At 52.0% G+C, this 27,954-nt stretch overlaps 1 protein-coding gene across 1 annotated transcript; it reads right to left on the bottom strand.

The window, feature by feature from the left end:
• Positions 1 to 950: 950 nt before the first annotated feature.
• PRKD2 (protein kinase D2) lies at positions 951 to 23,816 on the bottom strand. Its single transcript, XM_081334831.1, has 18 exons — positions 23,194 to 23,816; positions 15,918 to 16,056; positions 14,770 to 14,901; positions 13,873 to 14,027; positions 12,724 to 12,925; positions 12,422 to 12,502; positions 11,868 to 12,018; positions 10,766 to 10,883; positions 10,257 to 10,334; positions 9,382 to 9,640; positions 9,240 to 9,292; positions 9,064 to 9,136; positions 7,877 to 7,983; positions 7,006 to 7,167; positions 6,099 to 6,197; positions 4,435 to 4,702; positions 3,705 to 3,790; positions 951 to 3,124 (listed from the first exon to the last, which is right to left on the bottom strand). The coding sequence occupies exons 1-18, from the start codon at positions 23,368 to 23,370 to the stop codon at positions 2,885 to 2,887; spliced, it is 2,580 nt and encodes an 859-aa protein (XP_081190957.1). The 5' UTR covers positions 23,371 to 23,816; the 3' UTR covers positions 951 to 2,884.
• Positions 23,817 to 27,954: the final 4,138 nt, after the last annotated feature.

Genomic DNA, 27,954 nt, shown 5'->3' with positions numbered 1-27,954 from the left:
GGCCTCCCTCTACTTCAAAGTAACCTCATCGCCAGGCATGGACGGATTCCAGACTGCAGGAAATCTCTCCAAAGCTCACATTCTTCAAGGCACCGATTCTCAATGGGTCAATTTTAAGACCTGTGGACTTCAACTCCCAGAATTCCCCAGCCAGCTGTGTCTTAAGATTGCCAAGGTTGAGAAACGTTGCTTTAAAGTCCAGTTAAGTTAAACATTTTGCTCCCCCCCCCTGCCCATTTCCTTTGGCCCATGGCATCCGTCAGCCTCTGTCACCGTCCCTCCATCGCTTCCTTCTGGTCTCTGCGAACCCACCTCAGAGCTGAGCTTCCCTTTCAAAGTTTACCACCCTCAACTCATCCCAAAACCTCCAGCTTATTATTATTATTTTTGTTTGCGTGGTCTTCCCCCCACGCGGCACGGTTTCCAAATGCCCACCTTGCATGAAGGACACACAAACCAGCTTGCCAAGCGGGGGCAAATGACCAGGCCAGGCCTGGGGCAAGGCAGCTGAGCATCCCTGGAAAAACGATTGGGGAGGGTCTGCCCAGCAAGTGCCCCCAACAGCAACACCATGCAAGGTGCAAACTTTAAGAGGAGAATCTTTCCAGAGACTGGAAAGTAGAATGAGAACAAGCAAGAAGCCCAGAGTCGTTCGACAGGAGATGGGTGGCATATAAATTTGATAAACAGATCAATAAATAGAAGGATAAATAAGAAAGAAAGAAAAAAGAGAGAGAGAGAGAGAGAGAGAGAGAGAGAGAGAGAGAAAGAAAGAAAAAAGAAAGAAAGAAAGAAAGAAAGAAAGAAAGAAAGAAAGAAAGAAAGAAAGAAAGAAAGAGAAAAAGAAAGAGAGAGCCGGGTGGGCATTCTCCCCAGAGACCTGCTCAGTAGAAAAAGGAACGGAGCTTCTCCTGACTTCTTCAGACAAATCTACATGCAACTCAAAGACGCCCTTTTAAATCTAGGATTTAAATGTATTTTTATATACAGCACAACGTTCAGGTTATTTTAAAAAAAATAGACATTTCAAGGTATAAACAACTGTCCAGGGGAAGCTGCCTCTTCAATGCAAGCCCAGTTGCTACGAAGTGGTCACATCAGAGACTGCCCTATACCAAAACTGACTCTTTTCGATTGACCAATGAATAGTGGTTTATTCCACAAACTCTAATGAGCAAACCAGAAATTTGGGGGTGGTTGTGAATCCAATTAAGTGCCAGGGGGTGGGAATCAGTAAGATTCAGCAGAAGGATGTTGGCTAAATTTAATAGCAGAGAGGAGAGAGGGACCATTAATCTAATAAATGCCAATATGGAGGGGCTGAAATCTTGCTGGGAAGGGGGGAAAATCCCATCTTGGTTTGCGTTATGCAAACAACCTCAAACCCACATCTTTCTCCTTCCCAGATCCAGAGCCCTGCAAACTGCTAGCAAGGTGAGACTACCATTCCCATCAGCCTGGATGGGGACAGAAATATTTCTAGCTGACCATCACGGAAAGCATTAGATGGAGAATTCCTGTCCCGTCAAAAAAAATTGTGGGGTTAATCCTTCACCGGATGTGCAGAATGGGATGTGAATCTTTCAAAGAGAAATACTTAAAAAAAAGAGGGGGGGGGGAGAACCACACAGCATCTCTCCTCCCCCCCTCCCCGGGGGTTTCCTCCTCTCCCTTCCGGCGCATGGATTTTGGCCAGCCCACGTGGTTTGGAGGCAAAGACGTTGGCCCACTCCACGCTGGAAGAGAAGGTGGCTTTGTTTGGCGCACAAGGAGCCAGTCTTTGGTGGCGCTGGCCTGTTTCAAACGGTCCACTTTGGAACGCCGACAGGCCCTTGGGAGGCATAGAGGAAGGAGCAAAGATTTGGGGGGGCATACGAGGGGGGTCGATTCTGTTTCTGCCTCCCCCAAAGTTGAGTCCTACTTTGAAGGCTGCCTGAGTGAGTTTTTGCCTGCTTGACAATTCCCTCTCTGCCAATCCATTAAAAGCAAGGTTTCTAAAGCTTGGCCGCTTTCAGAGGGGTGGACTTCAACTCCCAGAATTCAGCTGGCTGGGGAATTCTGGGAATTGACGTCCATCCCGCTTAAAGCAAACAAGCTTGAGGAAACACCGATTCAGCGATCAAAGAGACCAATTCCCACTCAGATTGATTAGATCAGGGGTCTCCAAACGTGGCCACTTGGTAAGACTCGTGGACTTCAACTCCCAGCATTCCTCAGCCAGCATGTTTCCGCCTGCTGCATGTTTCTGGCTGAGGAATGCTGGGAATTGAAGTCCATGAGTCTTAAAGTGTGCATGTTTGGAGAAGCCCTGGATTAGGCCCCCTCTCCCCCAAAGAAACCTTCATTCAACCAAGAACCTTCGTCAAAGAGTGCGCCACCATCGGTTTTGAGCCTGTTTCCACTGTGAAACAGCCCTGATTCCTCTTCCTCAACCCCCACACCTTCCTCTGCATCCCTGGGTGGGGAGGGGGGGCACAATCTGTAGCCCCCATCGGTCCTAGCTGCAGAAAACTGGCTATTTTTGCATTAACCTTTTTAGCCAATCACTCAAAATGGGCTAATGCAACGTGCAAAGGAAGTCCCCAGCCCACCCCTGAAAACGGGGAGGAGACAACGGCAGCGGGGCTCTGTCCGAGGGCCAGGTGACTCTACCCATTCTGCATGATTGCCTTGCCCGTCGTGGGTCTTCTTAAAAGTGGGTCTTAGTAATTCCGACCTCCGAGCAGCCAAAAGTCTCCTTGCAAAGATCTGACAGGTTCCGTTTCTTGTTTTTCCAACCTCCGGAAAAGAAATTATTGGGGAGACGGCGAGTGCGAATTCAGTGAGAGGCCAGGGTTGCTCCAGTCAAGGTCCTCTTCCAGTTTCGTTGCCCTTTGTCCTGCCTTTAGAGGACGCTGACCCGCTCAGCTAAGCCCTGCACCTCCATCTCCTCTTCTTGCTCTCCGGCCCCCTCTTCCTCTCCCTCCTCCTCCTCCTGGAGCCGGCGAACGCGCAGATGCTCCGGGTACTGCAGGCTATGCTGAGCGGCAAACTGCTCCCAACGGGCGTCGTCGCTCTCGTGGGTTATGTAGCGCTCACCCATCCGACTCTCCAGCTCCCGGAGGTCCAGCCAGCTCTGGTAATCCTACGGGGGGAGGGGCAGATGGAAAGCAGAGGCGGTGGTCTCAGGGAGCAGCTGGTGTCAGGCCCAGAGGACCAAGAACAACACCTGGGTGGCCACACTGAGAGGGCAAGCCCCACTCATTTCTAGCACTGATGATGCTGCCCACTTGGGTCATGAAATGTCTGCAAGAAAACCGCCCAGCTCAGAGAGCACCCAGGACCCCACAGTTCTCTTGCTCCTCCTCCTCCTCCTCCTCCTCCTCCTCCTCCTCTCCTTTCTAGCACTGATAGCTTGGTAATGAAACATCTGCAAGAAAATCTCCAAGCTCAGAGAGCACCCAGGACCCCATAGTCCTCCTGCCCTCTATTTTGAAAACCTTCCTCCCTTCTAGCACTGTTGATGTATGTTGGGTGATGAAACATCTGCAAGAAGACAACCCAGCTCAGAGAGCACCCAGGACCCCACTGTTCTCTTCCTCCTCCTCCTCCTCCTCCTCCTCCTCCTCCTCTAGCACTGATGATATTACCTACTCTGGTAATGAAACGTCTGCCAGAAGCCCACCAAGCTCAGAGAGCACCGAGGAGCCCTCGATTCAACCTACCTGCAGCCAACTGTGGCTGAGAGATTTATCCACACTGTAACGTTTCCTCATCTTCACCTGGAGCAGGTTGTTGATCAGATCGATGGCTGAGAGGGGGCAAAATGAGAACCAAGCTTTAAAACCAGGACTGTTTGTTAATGTACTCATCTATTAAATTTCTGGTGCTGCCCAACTCAACCCAAGTGAGGCTAGCTAGGGATGGGATGGATGGATGGATGGACGGACGGAAGGAAGGAAGGAAGAGAGGAAGGAAGGAAGGAATAGCGAGGAGAGAGAAGAGGAGGCAACAGAGAAGGAAGAGTGAGAAAAGGAATAGAGAGAAAGAAGTAAGGAATAGAGGGAAGGAAGGAAGATAGAAAAGGGAAAAATAGGGAGAGAGGGAAGGAAGGAAGGATCCCCAATTGGTTTTCAACCAATCCATCCTCCAATAATCCAAAAACCAGGATGAAGAAAGACATCAGACATAAGTAAGACACAGCCACACAGGGCTCCATTCACACGAGTCGTTCTATTTGTGAGTCAGAATCTACCCCCACCCCCACCCCAAAGTAGAAACCCAAACGTTGTGGGAGTGGGTGTAGTTCCGCTCTGAGCCAATATTTTTCGACCTCGCCCTATTTAAGACGGGTGGACTTCAACGCCCAGAATTCCCCAGCCGTCTTAAAGCAGCCGAGGTTGAAAATCAGCCTGCCGCTCCTTCCGCCCGCCGCCTCTTTCCAGGGAGAGTCACCTCCGACTGAAATCTGCCGCCAGGGATTGTGCGGGTACATGAAGTCGGCGTTCTGGATCTGGTCATTGATATCCTCGTCCTCGTTGAAAGGGAAGGTGCCGCTCAAGCTGACGTACATGATGACGCCCACCGACCACATGTCCAGAGAGCGGTTGTAGCCCTGGTTGAGCAGCACCTCGGGGGCCAGGTAGGCTGGGGTGCCCACCACCGAGCGGCGGAAGGATTTCTCCCCAATGATGCGGGCGAAGCCAAAGTCGCACAGCTTCACCTGCGGAGCAGAGAGCGGAGGGAGGTTTAGCTGATGGGCGGAGTTGTACAGGTGGTCCTCGACTTACGACAGCCCAGTTAGTGACTGTTCCGAGTTACAAAGGCAGTGGAAAAAAAGAGACGTGGGACCGGTTCTCACAGTTACGACCGTTGCAGCATCCCCGTGGTCATGTGATCCAAATCCAGATGGCTTGGCAACCGGTTCACACGACGGTCGCAGCGTCCCGGGGTCACGTGATCCCCTTTTTGCAACCTTCTGACAAGCTAAGTCAATGGGGGAAGCCGGATGACCAGCACTTATCAACTGCAGTGATTCACTTAACAATGGTGGTCAGAAAGGTTGTAAAATAGGGCCAAACCTACTTCAATGTCTCACTTGACCCCGTACATTTTGGGCTCCCCATTGTTGTCGTTAAGTTGGGCATGTCAAATTCGCAACATCACGTGACATTGCACCACGTATCAAGACTTTTCCCCCATTGCCGGCAATGGGGGTGGGCGCAGTTTCGGCGTGACACATCCGGCCCGTGGGCCAGCAGTTTGACATGCCTATCGTAAATCAAGGACTGCCTGTAAATCAATCAAGTTGAATTTTCACACATAAAGCTCATTTTTCACACCTGACACTGAAAGGCAAGGTGTGACCCTGAGATTTTGGTATACAAAGATAAAAATAAGAATAACAACAACAAACAACAAAACAACAATAATATAGTAATATTAATATGAATTCCAAAGAGCTTCTCCCAAGTAATGCATACTGCCTTAAGATTTTGCTGGAAGCTGCAATTTACAATGACCCCTCCCTAGACAGTTTCCCCCTCCTCCAGATAAAGTTAATCAATCAATTAGAACAGAGCTGAAAGGGACCTTGGAGGTCTTCTAGTCCGACCCCCTGCTCAGGCGGGAAACCCTATCCCATTTCAGACAGGTGATTCTCCAGTCTCTTCTTAAAAACTTCCAGTGTTGGAGAATCCTCAACTTCTGGAGTCAAGTTGTCCACTCCATTGCAACCACATTCCCCACACCTTCCTTTCTCTCCTCCCTTCCTTTCCATCCCCAAGATAAATCCACCTTCTTCTCCTCAGCTAAAGGCAAGCACAAGGACAGGTGTGAAAGAAAAACAGGTGTAAAATAAAAAATCAAGAGCCACACATTCTTTGTCCATGTAATTCTGCCTTTCAACAACATTGCCTCTTCTGATGGTTGGGGTGACCTTTCTCATTCCTGCACTACCTGGTCCAATTGCATAAGTTCCTAGAGGGAAGGCGTTGTGGTTAATGTTTCTTGCCCCACAAACACACTTCCCACGTTGGGGTGAAAGTGAATCAGGGAAGTGCCAAGCTTTGTCCAAGACGGTGTGAGGAGTCGTCCACTTCGGACAAAGAGCAGCTTACCTGTGGAAAGGGCTCGGCTGAGGCCAGGAGGACGTTTTCAGGCTTCAGGTCACAGTGAACAATATTCTTGAAATGCAGATGTCGGAGGGCAACCAGGACCTGAAGAGAGAGGGAACGTCCAGAAGAAAAAAACCTTAACTAATAGAAGAGAATATTTTGTAGCTCAGGGTTGAACTGTGGGCTTCTTGGTGCTTGGGGGTTTCCTTGCAGACGTTTCATGACCCAGCTAGGTAACATCGTCAGTGCTAGAAGAAAGGAGGAGGAGGAGGAGGAGTGTGGGGTCCCTGGTGCTCTCTGAGCTTGGTGGGTTTCTTGCAGACGTTTCGTGACCCAGCTAGATTGCATCTTCAGTGTTGGGTAATGAATGTTGAATTACCTAGTGCCCAGGACCCCATAGTCCTCCTCCTTCTCCTCCTCCACTCTGCAAATTCCACTCCCTTCCAGCATTGATGATGTTACTTACGGAATGGGATAAAATGATCAGAAGCAAAGTACAGAAATTACATTTGATATGCTGATAACTTAGAAAAGGGACCGGAGAAAGTGCTGTCTTTCTTTTGAGATTGCTGGAGTCGTTCTGACTCTAGAACAAACTTGACAGGTTCCAGCTTGATCCCATTTTCCTTCCAGAGAGCCCCAAAGGGGATTTTTGCTCTTTGTTTTAAGGAACCTATAAGATTCCCCAGGGAACAATCTGTAATCTGTCGTCGTTTTGAGATCAAGGTAGAAGCAATATTTTTAGTTAGGACTCTAGAGCCCCCTAGTGACAGATCCCTGCATTACATCCATCAAGATTTGGGTGGCAGGAAGAGGAAGGAAGGAAGGAAGAAGGAAGGAAGGAAGGAAGGAAGGAAGGAAGGAAGGAAGGAAGGAAGGAAGGAAGATAGATTTGGAGAAGCATTTCTACCTGGGTGATCAGGAACTTGGTCAGCCTCTCTGGAAGCCGGCCCTTCTCCGAAGACAGGATCATCTCCAGCATATCCCCATGGAGCTTCTCCATCACCACAAAGACTTTCTCCGGGGTCTCAAACATGCATTCCAGGTTTACAATCCCAGGGTGCCTCAAACTCTAGGACGGGGTCAAAATGAAAAACAGGAGGCTAAACCTTAAGGGAAAGCCCCCCCCCCCAGCCCAGCCTGCAGAGAGAACATGGGCAGACTGGGTGCCACAAGGGAGTCAGTCGGTCATTTTATTTTGGCCTTGACCAGCAGAACAAATATCTGTGCAGCCTGTATCAGGACAGAACGTGAATAGAAGAAAAACCAGCTAAAACCTCCTATACTATAGCAATACGCCTGAAATTGTAAGTTTAAGTTCTTATATAGTTGAGAAACATTAATATAGTTAAGGCATTAAAGGCAATCTGAATAAGACAATCACATCATTTAGAAGGACAGTAAAATTACCAGCCTGAAGTATAGTACTATTATAATACTAAAATCCATGGGGGGGAAAAAGGTGTAGTAATTAATAAAAATATTACGTCTAGAGAAAATGCCATGCTTTGGTGCAATGCTTCTCAATCTTGGTCACATTAAGATCTGTGGACTTCAACTCCCAGAATTCCTTCCTGGCTGAGGCATTCTGGGAGTTGAAGTCCACCCGTCATAAAAAGAGGTCAGGTTTGGAGACCCCTGGTTTAAAACCGAAATCACAGTGTATTCATCTATCTTGCCCACTTACTCTGGCCGCTTAATTATTAAAAACGAAATGAAATAGAAACAAAAAGCGAGAATCCCCTGATAGTGGGGCCGCCAGACTGGATGGGACCGCTCACCTGCAGGATGGCAACCTCGTTGCGCAATTGGCTCTCCTGCTTTGTGGGGAAACGAAGCTTGTCGATGACTTTCACTGCCACATCCCGACCGGTCTTGCGGTGCTTCCCTGGCAGGACGAGAGAGACGTTACGGAGGCAGCTGGTTCCAACCCACCTTCAGACCAGCCCTGAGTCTCCCAAGGGGTGACGCTTCCTCTTCCAGGGCGTGAATCCTTGGGGGAAAGGTTTGGGAGATGCCTTCAAGCCTTCATCTTCCCTACGGTTGCCCTGATTGGGCTCAACCCTTGTTTCGAAGAATTGCCAAGTTTTTGATTGGGATTAAGGGTTGGTTGTCTGGAAATGGAGAGGGAGAGAGGGAAGGAAGGAAGGAAGGAAGGAAGGAAGGAAGGAAGGAAGGAAGGAAGGAAGGAAGGAAGGAAGGAAGGAGAAGCTACTATCAAGGGCAACAGTAGATAAGAGAGGGTTGAACCCTGGCCAAGAAAGTACAGGCAGTCCTCAACTTACAACCATTCATTTAGTGACAATTCAAAGTTACAGGGGCACTAAAAAAGTGACTTCTGGCCATGTTTCACACTTAGGACCATTGCAGCATCCTCGGGGGTCACATGATGCTTGGCAACTGGCATGTATTGGTGACGGTTGCAGTGTCCCAAGGTCCCGCGATCCCCTTTTGTGACCTCCCGATCAGCCCGGTCCGTGGGGAAGCCCGATTCACCTAACAACCGTGTAACTAACTTAACAGTTGCAGGGATTCACTTAACAGCCCTCACGAGAAAGGTCGTAAAATGGGGCAAAACTCACTTAATGACTGTCTGGCTCAGCAATGGAGATTTCGAGGCCTACTTGCCCAGTGAAAGGGGGAACTGCTCGTGGCCCCCCTTCAGTTGCTGAACTTAAGTTCTCAGCACAGCAATGACAGAGACAGCGAAACGTGGAACGTTGCAAGATTTGAGGACCACAATTGGTCCTTTCGGAGATCCGGAGGCCGCTTCCAGGGACATTCCCACAAGCTTCGGGGTGTGATTCACAACATTTCAAGAGTGGCACGGTGCAGGCTTGTGAAATGGAAACAAATCCACCCCCCATCCTCTTTTTGACCTCTGTGGCAGCTGCCATCTCGACTTTTTGACCCCCACTGTTCTATGACAAGATCTGGGAAAAGGAATAAGGGCCACCGGCTGGGTTACCTCCGTAGACCACACCAAACTGCCCGGAGCCCAGGACCTCGTCGGGGAATATCTGGTAGACGGTGGCGATATCCTGCAGTTGGGCAAAGAAGTCACCTGTTGAGGTCACCTTCGGCGGTGATGAGATCGAAGAACGAGAGTCGGAGGAAGAAGAATGGGGCTGGTAGGACACTCACCACGTTCTCCTGGATTTGGCTGTTGGACACAGAGATCCGCAAAGAGGCTTGTCCTAGGAAAGACAAGACGAAAAGATTTAACCTCCTCCCTGTCTTGACTCTCTTCTCTCTGCTTCACCAGGAAGCATCTTTGTCGACTTACGGTGGGGGGGCTGTCCCTGGGCAGCTGGCGCCCCCTGCAGGACGACCGGCATGAGGGCTTGGCGGAGGGCCGTCTCCCAGGCCTTGGCGTGTTCCAGGCTGTCTCCGCCATGCTGTGGGTTGCCGGGGGCGCCGTTCTCGCCCACGTAGTAGGTGGCGTTGGCGGTGATGATTTCAAAGCAGTGAGGATTGGCGCCGGACGGCATGAGGGAAAAGTCCTGAGCCGGCTCCACGGCCAAAATCTCCGACAACGGGATCTCCTGGCGGAGGTGGAAAGGCGGAAAGAAAGGAAAAAGGGAAATAAATCGGCTCTTCTCCAGATAGAGGTAGTCCTCGGTTTACGACAGCTGGCTTAGCAACCGTTCAAAGTTATGACAGAGGGTCCCCCCACAAAGGTGCTTCTGGCCTGGTTCTGAAGTTCTGGCGTCTGTCCAACCCTCCCTGTGGTCAGGTGACCATATTTGGGGGCACTCAGCAACCGGCCCTCATTTATGGCTGTTTGGAGTCTCCAGTGAGATTTACAACATTTGTTTCCCCAAAAACTGCTGTTTCTTTCCAAATTCTGGGCAAAAACACCCATAGCGAACTGTGGGGCAGGGGTTCGAGTGGAGGCTGTGGGAGATACTTCAGTCTGGCTCTGAGCCGGGGATGGAGTAGATGACCTCAAGCCTGCCCCTCCCCACTCTGGAATCCTCTGCTGGTTTGCTTCCTGGGCTGTGAAAGACCGGCCCCTTCCCCTGGTCTTCTGCTCCCTTTTTCTACCAAAAGGTTTCACCCCCACCCGCCCCCAGCGACGGGCAGAGGCTTGCTAGGCCAAGGGGGTCTGGCTCCCCACTTTTCTCCTTGTCCCGGAGACCCCGAGGAGACAAGACTCACCTTGTAGTAGCGGTTGCTACTGTTGTTCTGGAAGAGGGTAAGGCACTTGCTGTCCAGCCGCCAGTAGTGACGTTTCCGCTGCAGGAAAAAGCAAAAAGGGTTGGGGGATTGGGGGGGGGGAAGGGGCTTCTCTGGCGATGAAAGGCCCCTCTTTGCACAGCCTGCTACTGAAATTGAAGGGGGGTGGACTTCGACTCCCAGAATTCCCCAGCCAGCACATGCAACAGAGTTGCCGATCACATGAGCTGGCTGGGGAATTGTGGGAGCTGAAGTCCACAAGTCTTATAGTGGCCAAGCCTGGAGGCCTCCGCTCTGAGTGGGGAATTCTGGGAGCTGAAGTCCACAAGTCTTAAAGACCCCTGCTCCAGGCATCAGGCCATTCAGTCCCGCAAAGAGACCAACCCAGGTAAAGCCCGTGTAGGACTCTCTCTTCCAAGGAATCCTGAATGCAGCGCCAGGGAGTCTCCGCTGATCCCCCTGCAGCCGCGCAGCCCCTTCCCCTCGCTCACCAGGGTGTCCTTGCTGCTGAAATGCACCATCCAGCCTTCCTTCAGGGCCTTGCTGGACTTGCGGGTGGTCTGGCGGACGGACTGCACGACTCGCATCAGGGGGATGTACCCCACGGAGCTGGGGAGGCAGAGGGGGAGGGGCACAGGTCAGAGGGGTTGGGGGGGCTGCGGACCGACGGAAAAGCCCCCCTGTGGGAAAAGGAGACCCCAAAGATGGGGAGGGGTTCACCCGAAGCGCTGAAAAATCAAAATGATCAATGGCTACGAGTCTGGAGCAAGAGGAGGAGGAGGAGGAGTCCTAGTACAGGCCCAGCCCTGACGCAACACCTATGCGGCTAAGGGAGGCAGTCGTTAAGTGAATCTCACCACACTTTATGACCTTCCTCGCCACACTTGTTCAGGGAAGCACTGCAGTGGTGAAGTTAGTTACAGGCAACCCTCAGTTCACAACCGTTCGTTCAGTGACCGTTCAAAGTTACAATGGCACTGGGGAAAAATGACTTAGGACCGTTTTTCAGGCTTAGGATGGTTCCAGCCCCCGCCCCACTGCGGTCACGTGATCAAAATTCAGAGGCCTGGCAAGTGACTCGTATTTACGATGGGTCGCGTGGTCCCCTTTTGCGACCTCCCGACAAGCCAAGTCTGCGGGGAAGCCAGACCCACTTGGCCGCCGTGGGACTCACTGTGCCAAGCAAGGTTGCAAAATGGGGCAAATCTCACTTGGCCCACGTCTCGCTCAGCCGCAGAAACTTTGGGCTCAATTGCGGTCGTAAGTCAGGATGACCTGTAACACGGTCATTAAGTGAACCTGGCTTCCCCATTGACTTGGCTTGTCAGGAGGTGGCCAAAGGGGATCATGTGACCCCGGGGACACTGCAGCCGTCGTAAATCTGAGTTGCTTGCTAAGCGTCTGAATTCCGATCACGTGACCACGGGGGATGCTGCAACGTTCCTAAGTGTGAAAAAACGGTCCTCAGTCACTTTTTTCAGTGCGGTCGTAACTTCAAATGGTCACTAAACGAAGACTAGCTGTACTGCAAAGCCGGACCTGTCCCCTGGCCCCCGGAGCCGAGAGGAAGGAGCACCTGGGTTCCCCCCTCACCTTTGGGACTTCTGGAGGCTGTCCACGTCCTCGTCCATGCGCAGCTCGCTCTCCGAGTGGGATCCCGGGATGATCCCCGAATCGTCAGACTCATCCATGAGCGAGTTTTTATCCGCCTCGCTGAGATCACTCGATTCTTCCACGGAAACATCTGGTGGAGGAAGAGGAGAAGAATCCAGGGATCTGGTCATCCTGATTCCAACCGTGGGTATCTCCCCGGTGGGTGGGATCGACATGGTTTAACGAGGGGCCACACGGGTAGTCCTCGCCTTACGGCCACAAGGGGGCCGGAATTTCCTGGGCTAAGCAAGGCACTTAAATACATTACTCTCAACTTTATGACCTCTCCGCCACGGTCGTTAAGCGAACCGTTGCCGTTGTTAAGCAAATCACGCGGTCCGAAGCTGCTGGAAGGTCAGCTCTGCATTCTTTCACGCCAGTCCAGCACCTGGAGTCCCTCCCGCCCCAGCCAGCATAAAATCCCCTCCACACCCCCTGGCCAGAGTCTCTTCCATCTTGCCCCACCTGCAACGTGAGACTTCTTTGGAACTCACCGCCACCATTAAAGGACGCCTCTCCCAGACAGTCGTTGGGCACTCGGGTCGCGCAACGCTTGTGGCAGTTGAATTTGCAATCTGGGGGGAGTTGGGGGAGGGGGAGGAGAGAAAGAAAGAAAGGGAGGAAGCCGTCCAGGAAAGGCAATGCCATCAGCCGCCAGCAGGGGGAGACCAGAAACAAACCGGGTTCTAGCAGGGCAAGGCCAGCATTGCACCTGCAGCTGTCAGGCTGCAAATATCTGGTAGCAGGGAGTTCCCCCTCCCCCCTCCCATACGTGTCACGGAAAGAGCCCACTCACCTTTGCACTGAAGGCCCTGGCGGAAGAGGCCCTTGAGGAGTTTCTTGCAGTACTGGCAGACGGTGGGGCGGGTGTAGGAGTGGATGAGGAATGTGTGGGGCACCTTCACCTTGGAGAGGAACAGCTTGTCCAGCTCAATGGGGCGGCCGATGTAGGTGGAGGAGGTCAGGCGGCGGGGAAAGAGCTCCGTGGAAGACCGACTCTGGGCGAGGAACGGGGCGGAGAAGAGGACCGGATCAGGGCAAGGACACGGAGAATGGCCAGGGAGGGAGGGAGGGAGGAAAGGAAGGAAGGAAGGAAGGAAGGAAGGAAGGAAGGAAGGAAGGAAGGAAGGAAGGAAGGAAGGAAGGAAGGAAGGAAGGAAAAGTGGGGACTGAGCCCTGGCCAAGAAAGTACATGTAGTCCTCAACTTATAACAGTTCGCTTAGTGGCCATTCGAAGTTACAACCGCACTGAAAAAAGTGACTTACAACTATTTTTCACAGTTACGAAGGTTGCAGCATCCCCCAGGCTCACATGATCAAAATTCAGAGGCTTGGCACCTGGTTCATGCTTATGACGGTTGCAGCGTCCTGGGATCATGTGATCCCCTTTTGCAACCTTCTGACAAGCAAATCAATGGGGAAGCCGGGTTGACTGAACAGCTGCCGTGATTCAGTTAACAAAATATGGCAAGAAAGGTCGTTAAATGGGGCAAAACTCATTTAACAACTGTCTCGCTGAGCAACAGAAATTTTGAGCTCAATCGTGGTCAGAGGTTGAAGGACTACCTGCAACATGACATTGTTTAGCCAAGACATTGTTTAGCATCACTTTCTTAGTCTGATCTGCCACGCTGGCCTGTCCCCATCACAAGATACGCGAAGAGCAACCTCGACCAAGCAAAATACACTTTTTAGTCTTGCGAATGGGTCCGGAGTCTGACTTTAATAAAAAAAACAACAATAGCAACTTAAATCTGATCCGCGGCTCCGAGTGCCACCGAAACTGTTAGAAATTACTGAATCATAAGAGCGACACGCTGATGGAGGAGAATTCATGCTCCGCCCCAGGTGCATCAGGTTTCTAGTCCTCAAGGCTCAGAAGAAACCAAGCAGAGGCCAAGCAGAGCTGCCTCTGGCCCAGTGGGGGGAGGAATGGCTGACTCACCAGTTCGTCCGGGGCGCAGGGCAAGGATTCGGTGATTGACAGCCGCAACGATTGTGAGTTGGCCAGCGAGGTAGACGAAAGACGGCGTTTCCTAGCGCTGCTGCAATTGTTGGGGATGCTGAAGGCACAGCGTTTGTGGTAGTTCAGGCCGCAACCTGTGGGGCAGAAGAGGCCACGGGGTCGGGAGGTTAGAAGGTAATTAAAGGGTAATTAAAGTATTTCTTTAATAATCATTTTAAATCCTTTGCCAGTGAAATTATATTGACTATACTGTTCACTTTGCAGGCTGAGAAGGAATTTACAACAGCTCTGCAGGGTAGGTCAATGGTCCGTTTTACTGTTTCTTGACCTTGGCAACTTTAAGTTGTGTGGACTTCAACTCCCAGAATTCCCCAGCCAGCAAAGAATTCCGGGAGTTGAAGTCCACACTTCTTAAAGTTCATTAGCATGCCAGCTGGGGAATTCTGGGAGTTGAAGTCCACACAACTTTAAATTGCTAAGGTTGACAAACATTACTCCATTTCATGCATATCTCTCAGGCCTCCCTTTCTGATATGCAGACTCTGGACATGTCCAGATGTTTCAAATCATGAAAAGATTTTATTTTTCCCCACAAGGAAAATAAAAATAAAGATTTCTACGAGGAAAGGATTGTTTGTTCTTACTGCTATGGTTTCTTTCCGCCAAGGAAAATAGGAGTTATCAGCTGCTATCTGATGGCCATCACGAAAAGGGGAAAAAAATCCATCTTTTAACAACCCCGATTCTCTACTGTGGCTTTCCCTTCACCCCTTCCCCGAATAAACCCCGTTTTTCAAGCCGGTCCTGAGTTCAAATCTAGAATTCTTAGAAGTAGAAAGCTGCCTTTGGTCTTCTGCAGGTGGGTTTTTTTCTTACCGTCACATTTGAGGCCTTGGCGGACCAAACCGAAAAGCATCTCTCCACAGTGGTCGCAGAACGCAGGGGCCCTGTACGAGTGGACATTGAGGGCGTGCGGACGGATCTGGAAGTCCTCAAAAGTAGCCGAGGCTGCAGAAAGAGAGAGAGAGAGTGAGTGAGAAGCTGGGGAGGAAAATCCACATAATGATTGCTCTTTTCTGCACTTCACATTAATCACTTTGATTCCGGTTTTCATGCAAGTCGCAAAAACTTTGGGTGACCCTCTTAATTTGCTGATCTCCAAACCTCAAAGTCTTTTAAGCTAGCAGGAGATGAGATAAGTAGCTGCCTTAATTTATCTTTTAATGTATCATTGTTTTCCCAACAATGGTTGGAAACTGAACAAAGAGAGAAGCAACCTGGAATTAAGGAGAAACTTCCTGACAGTGAGGACAATTAACCAGTGGAACAACCTGCCTCCAGAAATCGTGGGCGCTCCATCACTGGAGGTTTTTAAGAATAGGCTGGACAGTCACTTTCTGAAATGGGTCTAGGGTCTCCTGCTTAAGCGGGGGGCTGGACTAGAAAACCTCCAAGGTCCCTCCCCACTCTATTCTATTATTATATCTAGCTATCTACTTGTATATATACTGCTCAAAAAAAGGGAACACTTAAACAATGTACTGTATTTAATAGTAGGATGTCTTATCTTGTGTTCCCTTTATTTTTTTGAGCAGTATATATTTAACCCATTGCTTAAATTTAGCTACTCTGGTGCAAATGATCTGATCTAAAACTAAAGGAAGGGGCTGGATGCACACAGCCAGCTAAGACATTTTTTAAAAAAAACAACAAACCCTGTCCCTAATTAAAACTAACCAAGTTTAGCTGCTGCCATCTTTACCCGATTGCCAACCTTTGTTTTCATTTAGGGATATATATATATATATATTTAATTAGGGTGAATTCAACCCTTGGGAGTCTGCTGGGTTTTTGCTTTCTTGCAGATGTTTCACTATCTGACTAGTGCTAGAAGTGGGGAGGAGGAGGAGGAGGAGGAGACTTGTGGAGTCCTCTCTGAGCTTGGTGATTTCCTTGCAGACCTTTCATGACCCAACTAGGTAACATCATCAGGAGTTTGCCGTCCCTAACCGAGGCCCCTTTACCTGAGAGAACCACCTCCACCAGGTCCCCCTCCTGAATGTCAGAGGCGGCTCGGACCAGTTGCAGGATATTGGCTGTTGAGGAGTCATGTTTGAACAGCAGGATCTTATCATAGAGGCCGTAGAATCCGCACTCGGGAAACTGCAAAAGAGAAAGACCAGCATGGATCAGATAAGCAATGGGGGGAAAAGCCTTATAAAAACCAGGATTTTGGTACCAGGGAAAGGCAAGCCCAGGGCTTGAATGCTTCAACGTTTGAGGCGACCCAGCCTTGCACCCTCTGACTGTACAGGTGGTCCTCATTTAACGATCACAATTGGCAACTCAGCCGTTAAGTGAAGCGGTCACCAAGGCAAACGGCGACTGGGCTTACAAACCAACTTCAGATTTCCTTCGCTTTACGGACCTGTGGAGGTGTGTAAATGAGGCTGGGTAGGGAACTTTCGGCTAGGAGCCTTGTTTTGGGGACCCCCGTGAAAATCCCAGATCGTATTGGTTCGGGGGGGCTCCCCAAAGTATTAGCAATTAGAAGCAAATAATCAATCCTTATCAGTAAAGGCCAGTGGTCTGCCTAGATCAGGATTGGATCAGGAATTCTGGGAATTGAAGTCCCCAGGGTTGTGAAGTTGCCATACAGAGAGTCCTCTGCTTACAACTTAGTGTAAGTGACCAAAGTTTATAACAACACTGAAGAAAGTGACTTATGACCAATTTTCACACTTAACGACCATTGCAGCATCCCCACGGTCACGTGATTCACTTAACAATGTAACAACAGTGACAAGGGTGGTGGTAAAACGGAGCAAAAATCACTTAACTCTCTCGCTTAGCAATGGAAATTTTGGGCCCAATTGCGGTCGTAAGCCGAGGACGAGCAGTCGTTGCCCACCCCGGCTCTATAAGGCATCCTGGAAGCTCCTGAGCTGGAAGAGCGCGCTTTATTTTATTTGAAGAACAGGTTTGTTTTTGGGAAAACGCAAGCAGAATTTTTTTTTAAAAAAAACACCTGTCGTCTATGTAGGTGGGGTGGTGGGTTTGGGGGTTTTTTTTTGAACCTCTCTTTTCCCAGTCATCTGGGGCCCACCCTTGGAGACTGTGCCAGGAAGGGTGCCCGGTCAGGCTCCGAACTGCACTGCAGGGGAAGGAAAGAGCTTCTGGCTGGCTGGGGCATCCCAAAGGCAGGGGGGCCTTCCCGGGGGGGGGGGGGCTGCCAAGAAGCAGGTATTTCTCGCAGGAGGCTGTTCAAAAATGCAGACAGGCAACCTTGGGCTGGGGGGGGAGGGGGGGAGGCAGCAGGCAGGCGGAGGCCCAGGGCGGCACAGGAAGCAGGCGGGTGCCAGGCAGGTAGGCGAGGCAGCCACGCAAGGGACGGTTATGCAAATCTCGGCTCTGATTTTGGTCCAGCTGATTGGCGACATTCCTTTGCAGGCCCCCAAGTCTTCCTGTTTTTCTTTTTCTTCCTACTTCCTTCCTTCCTTCCTTCCTTCCTTCCAGCCATCTTTTCTTTTCTTTCTTCTTTTCTTTTCCTCCCTCCCTCCCTCCTTCCTGCCAGCCATCTTGTTTTCTCTTTTCTTTTTTCTTTTTTCTTTTCTCTTTCTTTTCCTCCTTCCTTCCTGCCAGCCATCTTTTCTTTTCTTCTTTTCTCTTTTCTTCTTCTCTTCTCTTTTATTTTCTTTCTTTTCCTCCTTCCTTCCTTCCTTCCTTCCTGCTTTCTTTTCCTTCTCTCCTCCCTCCCTCCCTCCCTCTCACACACAGAGTGTAACTTCCACTGCAGCCTTGCCCTCAGAAAGGCCAACTGAAGGCCCTGGGGGGGATGGAACGTCCCCCCCCAAGCTAGGACAGATAGAGGGAGGGAGGGGGGAAGCCTTTAAGGGAGGGGTGGGTTTCCTTTAAGCAAGGAAACCCACCCCTGCAAAGGCCTGGCTTGGATCTCAGCTGAGCCCTCTCTGGAGGGGCAGGCCGGCCAAAAAGGCCGTTGTCCTGCATGAGCTTACAGGAGAGTAAGTCTTACGGCACTGAATTGCTGTGAGCCACCAAGAATCACTAGATGCGAGATGGGCGACAAATAGCTTTTATAAATAAATTTAAATAAATCAGTTGAATTCTGAAGAGCTTCTCCCGAGTAGGGCCCGAGGATTTTGCTGGAAACTGCAATTTACAAGGAAGTTTCCCCCTCCTCCAGCTGAAGTTCATCAATCAGAATAGAGCCGGAAGGGACCTTGGAGGTCATCTAGTCCAACCCCCTGCTCAGGCAGAAGAATCTATACCATTTCAGACAAGTGGCTGTCCAGTCTCTTCTTCTTCTTCAGTGATGAAGAACTCAGAACTTCTGGTGGCCAGCTGTTCCACTGGTTACCGTAATTGTCCTCAGGAAGATTCTCCTTAGTTCCAGGCTGCTTCTGTCCTTGATTCGTTTCCATCCGTCGCTTCTCGTCCTGCCTTCAGGGGCTTTGGAGAATAGGTGGACCCCCTCTTCTTTGGGGGAGCCTCTCAAATATTGGAATACTGTTATCATGTCCCCCCCTCCTTCTTTTTTCTAGACTAGCCAAACCCAGTTCCTGCAACTGTCCTTCATATGTTTTAGTCTCCAGGCCTTTAACCATCTTAGTTCTTCTTTTTTGCGCTTTTTCCAAAGTCTCAACATCTTTTTTGTAATGTGGTGGTGAGCAAAACTGGATGCCGTATTCCAAGTGTGGCCTTTCTAAGGCTTTATAAAGCGGTGTTAATACTTTGTGTGATTTTGACTGAGTTCCAGGGAAGAGGAAGAAAACTTTGTTTTCACCCGGAGATCAAATTTCTTCTTTCTTTCCGCTGCACACCCAGGACCCTGCAGTGGAAGGGACATTTTCTGCCAGGGCTGGGAGAGTCACCAGCAAGGCACCCTGGGAGTTGAAGTCCCACACATCTGGGCAAGACACCCCATTTGGAGATGGGCCAGCCTCGCCTCTGTCTCCAAGTGCTCCGAAATCCACCCCTCCCCTCCTTGAAAATGCCACAACATCCCAGCTCGGGTGGGCAGGGGGGAGGGACGGCTTCAGAGTCTCCTATCCTACTGCACCAGCCCACCTTCCTCCGCCACTGCCCAGCTGCTCAGCATTCAAACCTGGGTCACAAAAAACAACAACAACCTATAAAAACCGAGAATAAATTTAAGGGCAGCCAAAACCAGGCTGAGTTAAGGAAGGGGGGGGGGGATAAAATGCCAGTGACTCACCCAGCTGGCACCAGTTCGGCTGGACTGCAAGGAGGCGGCGGACTGGAAAAACATCAAGAGGTTGCACAAATGCACAAACCTTGGGGTGGGGGCTGCTCCCTCTGAGCGTGGGATTGCATCAGGGCTGGGGGGGGGAGCCAGACCCCTTGCCTGCTTTTGTCCCCTTCCTACAGGACTATTACGGGCTTCAGAATGGGTATTGAACAAGGGACACACACACACACACCCCAGTTTGTAGTTGGAAGACACCCCATTGGAAAAACAACAACAATGGTGTTTCCTATCCAGTCCAGCGTTTCCAAAGGCAACAGCTGGCAGGCAGATGTGCAGCCAAGAAAACCACCAATAACACAGGCGTTGGTTGGTCCTCTGCATTTAGAATGGGGTATTTCCAAGGTAGACTGCCTCTGGACGTGGAGGATCAACAGCGTTAAACAATGGCTTCACCCCAAGCAAACTTGACAGCTTGACGTTTGCAGGCAGCTGGCAGAGTTTGAATTTTTAGGGATGCGTTTTTCAAATTTGGCCACTTTAAGAGAGGTGGACTTTAACTCTCAGAATTCTGGGAGTAGAAGTGCTCGTCTCTTAACGTGTTTTGGGGCTTTCAGATTACTTGGGCATCCTCAAGCCTAAGAAGGGCCTTGATCAAACTAATCCATTCGCCCCACACACACTTAAGCCTAAAATGAAAAACGGGCACAAGCAGAGAGAAATAAAGTGAATTTGCCCGCTTCACCGACGATCACGAAAACAGAAGCGGGGTTAGCCTTGCGAAGAAGCAAATCCCCAAAGATAAGACCTACGTCTTACGACGCGGGAGGGGGGAGAGGAGGGGGGCTAGGTTGTTTTCAACCCTAGATTAGATTCCAGGCCTTCCCTTCGTGAAGGCACCACCTTCAAAGGAATTTGCTCAATCGCTTAAGTCCGGAAACCCCCCCCCCCCCGTCTCCTGCTCAGCCACAATAAGGACTCGGGGTCCTGTTGAAAATGGAGGCTCGGATGGCCTTTTCTCAGGAGGTCCTCGGCTTATGACCCCAATTGGGACAGCATTTCCATCACTAAGTAAGACGGTCACTTAGTGAGGCGCACCCGATTTTAGGACTTTTGCTGCAGTCATTAAGCAAATTGCTGCCGTCGTTAAGTAAGTTGCCAAGCTTCCGAATTTTGATCACATGACCACAGGGATCACGTGCTGTGACAGTCATAAGTGTGAAAAATGGTCATAAGTCATTTTTTTCAGGTGGCGTTGTAACTTCGGTCACTAAACGGATGGGTTGTAAGCCGAGGACCACCTGCAAATAACAATATTTATTGTACATCACCCAGATTCCCACTGCGAGGGAATAACAGAGCAACAGAATTGGAAGGGACCTTGGAGGTCTTCTAGTCCAGCCTTCTGCTCAAGCAGGAGACCCTTACAGAATCATAAAATAATCGAGTTGGAGGGGACCTTGAAGGTCATCTAGTCCAACCCCCTGCTCAGGCAGGAAACCCTAGACCATTTCAGACAAATGGCTGTCTAGTAGTCTCTTCTTAAAAGCCTCCAGTGTTGGAGCATTCACCACCTCTGGAGGCAGGTTGTTCCACCGGTTGATTGTTCTGACTGTCAGGAAGTTTCCCCTTAGTTCTAGGCTGATCCACTGCTGGGCGCTCTTTAAATACGACCAACGAATAAAGCAAACTTTGGGCTGCCCGGAAGCCAGGCGGGCGGGGGAGACCAAGGACAGACGTGTTGCTCTGAAGAGCCGGGCAGGCCCCACCAGGCCCTGAAGGCCGCTCTCTCCTTGAGCCCCGAGGCGTCCAGGTTTCCTCCTGACCGTTGCAGCAGCCACATCAACGGATGCAAGGAGGGCGGCTTCCATCCGGGAGAAGCCCCAAAGATGATCACCCTCCAAAACGGGGGGGGGGGGGAACGTTTCCCTTTCCTGCCCAGCAAGCAGCCAGGCGGGCAGGTCCCGGCTGCCGTTTCCGCTGCTTTGCCGTCACATAAAAAGCTCGCTCAGCAGCACCAGCCAGGCCCCACATCACTTGTGCAGGGGAGAGGAGACGAGGGGTTGCCGCCAACGAATCCAGCCACGTCTCTCTCTCTGTCTCCCTCCCTCCCTCTCTCTTGGTTCCGAGTTCAGGTTCAGCCTCCATCCGGGTGGTTTCTGCTCTGGCTTCTACCTGCCCTGACAATATGGATCTAACCCCCCACCCACCCCCCCAGAGGACCCTGGATCGGATCGAAAGCACCACCTGCAACATGCAAACTTCAGAGCGCACGTCGAACTCTGCAAGCAGCCTCTCCAACCCAACGTGGCGGCCCTGAACGTTTTTTCTTTTTCTAAGTCAGCGTCACCCTGTTTCCATTCCGGGGGTTTCCCCAGCCCCCGATTTTATTTTCCCTTGTGGTTTCCTGAAGTCTAGGCTGTCTCCTCATTGCCATTCAGGAGGTGGCCTTCGTATAGGCCCTGCCACCCTATAAACTAACATTTTTCAAACTGGGCGACTTGAAGTCCACCCAAGTTTGAAAAACAGCAGCATGAAGAGCTGAATCGGGGATTCACACATTCCTTCGGGCATCTCTGCTTAAAAACTGAAGATTTGTAAGAGGAGACTGGACAGTCATTTGTCTGCAATGGCATGGGGTCTCCTGATTGAGCAGGGGGCTGGACTAGAAGACCTCCAAGGTCCCTTCCAACTCTGTTATTCTGTGTGTGAAATGTAAACCATGGTACACCCAGGAGGAGGACCCTTTGTCCAGCATGACAAACCTTAAGCCCCCTCCTCTTTCTTCTGGCAAGCAGACAGACCTTAAGAAGCGTCTGGAGGATTACGGGTGCTGAAGTTCCACATTTTTTTGAGGATATTTGATACCGAGCGCCAGTTTGGTCCCGTGGTTAAGGCGCCAGGCTAGAAAGTGGGAGGCCTTGAGTTCTAGTCCTGCCTTAGCCATGAAAAACAACGGAGTGACTTTGGACCAATCACCAGGAGACGGGGAGTTCTAGTTCTGCCTTAGCCGTGAAAGCTATCTGGGTGACTTTGGGCCAGTCCCTCTCTCTCTTAGCCCAACCTACCTAGCAGGGTTGTTGCTGTGGGGAAAACAGGAAGAGGAAGGTGTGTTGGATATGTTCACCACCTTCCGTTATTTGTAAAAACAATACAGTTGGGATACAGATAGAGGTTTGCAGAAGGGGCGCTATGGAGGAGCCGGGAAGCAGGAACAGGTGCACCTGGTCACTCACTCCACTCTGCTGCTCTCTCTCCCAATTTCTGCTTTCTTTTGCTTTTCCCTCTCCCCCCCCAGCCGAATCACTGACCCGGAGACCGGCCGACCTCCGCTGCATTCCTGCCCCTTTGATCTGCTCCGCACCTGCTCAGTGGGCTGAGCTGGGCTTGCGGGGACCCAGAACCGGTTTTCCTGCTCAGGGCTGCGCTGCTCTTCTCCATTCTGACCTGTGCAGCCGAGCCAGGGCCGGTTGTGCGTGAGGCTGCTGCAACAGCCACAAAGGTGCTCCTTTTTTCATTTTCATTTTTTTAAAAAAGGCAACTCGGACTTTCTTGGGTTTTTTTTTCCCTTTGAAAAGAAAAAGAGCGAGAAGTGAAACCTTTTCAAAGAAAAAAAACACAGCAAGAAAGTCCATTGGCCTTTTGGAGAAAAAAAGAGAGGCACCTTTGCCACAACCATCACCTGGAAACGCTCCGTAGACTCACCTGCACACCGGCCCCAAACACACCCAGGCCGGGCAAAGGGCAGCGGCTCAGCCCGAGGCTCCCCGGACGGCTCTCCAGCCTCCACCGCCCGGCCCGTCTTAGGCGAAGCGCTCCGGAGCCCGGGCGTCCCGGCCCGGAGGTCGCCGCCTGGAAAAACCTGCCCGCCTGCCGGGCTTCTCCGGGCAGGAGCGCGGCGCTCGCGCGTTCCCGCCGCCCGTCCGCCCGCCGTTGCCCCGCGCGGAGAGACCCCGCCGCGCCCGCGGAGCCAGGGATGCCGCGGGCTCCTGCCGCGCCCCTCTCCTGGTGGTCCCCTTTCCCCTCGGGCTGCGGGCGCCCCTCCCCCCTCGCGCTCCCCGCGCGGCGCCCACCTTCTGATCCACGATGGAGCAGGCCAGCTGCTTGACGTGGGCGAGGTCGCAGGCGGAGGGCAGCAGGACGTACTCGCGGGTCAGCCCGATCTGCAGCTGGAAGGAGACCCCGGCGGGGGGGGCGGCCGGCGGGATGGGCTCGGGGGCGCCCGCGGGGGCGGCGGGCAGGGAGGCCATCCAGGCGCCCGCGGGCACAGCTGCCCTCCCCGCCCTCTCTCCCTCTCCTCTCCTCCCTCTCTCCCTCTCCCTCCGTCCCTCTCTCTCTCTCCCGGTGTCTCCCGGTCTCTCTCCCCCCCCCGGGAGGGTCTGGCCGGGGCCCTCCGGCGCCTCCCCAGCGCCCGGGACGCGTCTCCGAGGCGGCGGCAGCAGCGCCCGGCCCGCCGCACAAACTTTTCTCGCTCCTCCGCCGCTGCCCCCCCCCCGCGCCTTCTTTCCCCCGAGGAGGAAGTGCGCGGAGTGACGGGCGGCGCGGCCAATGGCGAGCCGCGGGGATGAAGTCACGGAGCCCGCCCCGTCTCTCCGGAGGGGAGCCGGAACGCGCCGCGCGCGCCCGCGGGGAGGAAGCGCCGCCCGGGGTCGCCTTTGCACTGGCCGGGGGGGCGGGGGGCGAGGAGAGGCTGACCCCAGCCCCACCCGCTCAGCGGGCTCCGGGACCTGGGCCGGCGGTGCCTGCGAGCGTGTGCAGAGTGCGATTTCTCGCGGCCGAGCCCGTCCCGCACCCGATGAACGGATGGGCTGCGCCGTCGAGGAATTTCAATCTCCTGCTTTCTTTAGCGGGACTGGGCTCGTTTTGGAAACGCACAACACAACACAGCACAACTCACCCGATCTTTTTGTTGCAATTGCTGAAGTCTAACTTGCCCGCGTTGTGCACAGATCGGGTTGCCGGGTTGCGAACTCTCGGCAACGGATTCCCGCGTTCCTGATTGTTTTCGTTTCCTCCCGCCGTGGCGAGAAACTCCGGGTTTTTTTTTAAACTCTTGACATCTGGAGCCAAAATAACACTGGGGGTACTCCACCTTGACTTCGGCGACCCCTCCCCAATTCTTGGCTTCTGAGTCTCCCCTCTTTTTAAAGGGAGGGGGACATTTGGTCCAGGCCAGACCCGGGAAGGGATCCGGTCCAGAATAGCCCTTGTCCACCTCCTGCCAGTTGGCCAAAGATTGCCTGAACACCCCACTTGTCGGGGGAGCAACGGAGAAATGCATGGGGGATGTGGGGGGGCAAGTCCCCTCCCCCACCTCATCTGGATGCACTGGACCCATCAGCCATAGCCCTGTTAGCAAAGGACTATGGGATTTGTAGTAATACGTGACGGAAAATCGTACGACAGTGAGATAGGGTGTGTGTGTATAAATTTAATGAATTGGTTAATTGATCGATCAATTCCTGGCTCTTGTTTAGACACCGAGTGTTGAGACGCAAAAGGGAGGGGTGATAGGAAGTTGCTCTTCTTCCCGGAATGGAAGACTTGAGTCATTGGGACGGGAACAGGTGTGGGAATTCAGGTGTGGCCCTTTAGTAGCGAGGAGAGCCAGCTCCCCCTTTTCAAAAACCCCTTGGGAGACTTGGGAGACCACCCTACTTCAGAGGGTGGAACGTAGGATCCTCGGGCTGGAAGGCACCTCAGAGATCTTCCAGTCCAGCCCCTGCTCAAGATAAGGGATCTTATATCTTCCCTGTCAAATGGTTGTCTGGTCTATTGTTACATTCTATGTTCTACATCAGTTCTGTATAAATGTCTTTCAAGTAGAAGTTTACTGCATTTACAGAACACAGAAAAAAAGGGTTCAAAGGGACCTTGGAGGTCTTCTAGTCCAACCCCCCTGCTCATGGCAGGAAATCCTTGTGCTTGCTCGTTGGGGAAAACAGGGTGGGAGGTGGGGGTGGGGGTGTTAGAGAATGAACAAAAGGTGGGATGAAAATGCAACCCAAGGATCAATGAAATTAATGTCATGTTTCGAACTCGTGACTTCAGAGCGATGGAGAGAGGCTTCTGAAAATCGTTGCTATGTTCTCAGGCCTCCTCTGTCCTCGCAGCCTGGCAGATTTTATAACCACGCAGAAGACTGCTTGCTTTTCATAAGCTGAGATCTAGTTCCTTCTAGCTTGCTTTACTGTAGTCCAGGAGTGTAGTGGGTCAAGCTCAGCGCCTTTAAGATGGCTGGACTGCCGGGAGAGTCCATGCGTCTTAATCTTTCATTTGAATTGGTGGCATCGTCTGTTAAAAAAAAAGTTTGGTCCAAAAATCAAGTCAGTTTCTAGTCCTTAGGGCACCAGGCAAGAAACCAGGAGACAGTGAGTTGTAGTTCCGTATTAGGCGTGAAAGCTGGCTGGTTTACTTCAGGCCAATCACCAGGAGGCTGGGAGTTCTAGTCCCGCCTTAGGCATGAAAGCTGGCTAGGTGACTTTGGGCCAATCACCAGGAGATGGTGAGTTCTAGTCCTGCCTTAGGCACAAAAGCCAGCTGAGTGAGTGACTTTGGGCCAGGCCCTCTCTCTCAACCCAACCTACCTCACAGGGTTGTTGTTGTGGGGAAAAGAGGAGGAGGAAGATATGTTGGATATGTTCGCTGCCTTATTTGTCAAAACAGTAAAAGCGAGATACGACCCAATCGGTTTGGACTGCCTTTCTCGGCAATGGCCCCTCTGTGTGTTTCTTAGCCGCAGACCTTGGCTTTGGGCCTCTTCCGATGCAGCCAGTCCTCTTGAAGGAGCCCGGAGGGCTGCAGCTGCCAGATATCCGAGAGCTGTTCCTGGAAGTTAAGGAGGGGCGGTTTGGCTCCGTCTTCCTGTCTGCCTTGGAAGAAACATCCTGCTGGAGAGGCTGCCCGGATTACGCCCCTCGGCAGGCAGCGCGGTTCCCACAGCCTGGAATGGGGCTTTCCCTGCATGCCAGCCCTGGCTGTAAAGCCTCTTGGCCTCTCCTTCTCTTTTTTGAAACAAAGACCAAAAGCGATCGATAAATAAAAACTGCCTTGACTGCACGCGGCCCCCGACTTACCAAAAATGTCTGTTGCTGAGCAAGACACTCGTTAAGTGAGTCTCGCTCCGTTTTACGACACTCCTAGCCGCAGTTGCTAAGTGAATCACTGCAGTTGTTCAATTAGTCACCCGGTGGTTGAACGAACCCGGCTTCCCTCGTTGACTTCGCTCGTCAGAAAGTCGCAGATGGGGATCGCGTGTTCCCCGGGACCCTGCAGCATCCCCGTGGTCACATGATCAGACTTCACAGGCTTGGCAGCTGACTCGTATTTATGACGGTTGCAGCGTCCCGGAGGGATGCCCTCTTCCCACCCCAATGGTGTTACCCACTCGTGTCATGAGACGTCTGCAAAAAAAACACACCCCTACCTACCAAGCTCAGAGAGCACCAAGGACCCCACAGTCTGGCACGGAGGGGGCTCCTTAATTGGGTAAAACAACCCCCAGCTCAGAGCCCACCGAAGACCCCCCCCCCCGCTTCAGCCCTGGGCCATGGCGACTCCCCTCCTCTCCTGCTGCTGCTAAAAAACAAGGCAGGCAGCCAAGGGAGGATTAAGCAGCCGAAGCAGCAGCTCCGCCTGCCCAAAGACACCCAGAGGCTCTGCCCTGGCAGCCGGAGCAGGTCCGACAGGGTTTCACCTTGAGCCGCCCTCCAGGTGCCACCTGCGGGCACCGCTCGCTGGTTGGATGCCCCAGCCCAGGAAGCCTTCCTGAGCCAGGTGCAGCGCCTGGCAGGCCGTGCCACGCTTCATTTCCTAAAGCCAAAGCTGACCAGCGCTCCGTAGAGCCGGGTCCAGGGCAGGGGGGGGGGAACAGGGGGGGCGGTTGCGCGCCAAGCTGGCTTGGGGGATGCCCTCTCCTGCTTCTCAGGGCCTGAATTCCAGCAAAACTGGAGAACGGAATGGGAAATCCTTTCCCCGAGCATGGCAGGGCGTTTTCTTTTTTTAAAAAATAGGGTTGCTATTTCAACCACAAGAGGAAACAGGTCGCAGGGTGATAACAAACCATGGGCAATTCAGAGTTTGGTCCCTTTTTATCTAAGGCAGGGGGTCTGCAAACTTGGCCTCTTTTCAGACTGGGGAACTTCCACTCCCAAATTCCTCAGCCAGCCAAGCCAGAAGATAGAAAATTAGGATGGTGAATTCTAGTCCTGCCTCTAGGTGACTTTGGGCCAATCACCAGGAGACGGTGAGTTCTAGTCTTACCTTAGGCACGAAAGCCGGCTGGATGACTTTGGGCCAGTCTGTCTCTCAGCCCCACCCACCTCACAGGGTTGTTGTTGGGAAAACAGGAGGAACGTGTGTTGGAATGCTGCCCCCTCCCCCAAAACTGCCCCCTCCTTTTTAAAGGAAGAGAAGTGGATGGAAAAGCACCACCGGGGCTGTGGGGGAGGGGTGCCTGCCCCTCCCCCAGGAGGAAAAAGCAGCCTGGCTCCCACACATCTCCAAAGCACCACCCGTTGTGGTCAGAGGTGGCCTCATTTCAGGAGCCTTTGTAAAACTACAGGTAGTCCTCAACTTAAGACCGTAATTGAGCCCAAAATCTGTTGTTAAATGAGACATTTGTCAAGTGAGTTTTCCCAACTTACAACCTTTCCTGTCACAGTTCTTAAGTAAATCACTGCAACTGTTTAGTTAAGTGAAACTGGTTTCCCCACTGCCTTTGCTTGTCAGGTCGCAAACGGGGATCACATGACACCCCCCCATGCAACCGTCGTAAGTACGAGTCAGTTGCCAAGTGTCTGAATTTTGATCACGTGACCATGGGGATGCTGCAA

This window comes from Vipera berus (assembly GCF_964194415.1).
Source record: "Vipera berus genome assembly, chromosome: 9".
NCBI classification, from domain to species: domain Eukaryota; kingdom Metazoa; phylum Chordata; class Lepidosauria; order Squamata; family Viperidae; genus Vipera; species Vipera berus.
The sequence above is the reverse complement of the archived record's forward strand: the minus strand, read 5'-3'. Positions and strand labels throughout refer to the sequence as shown.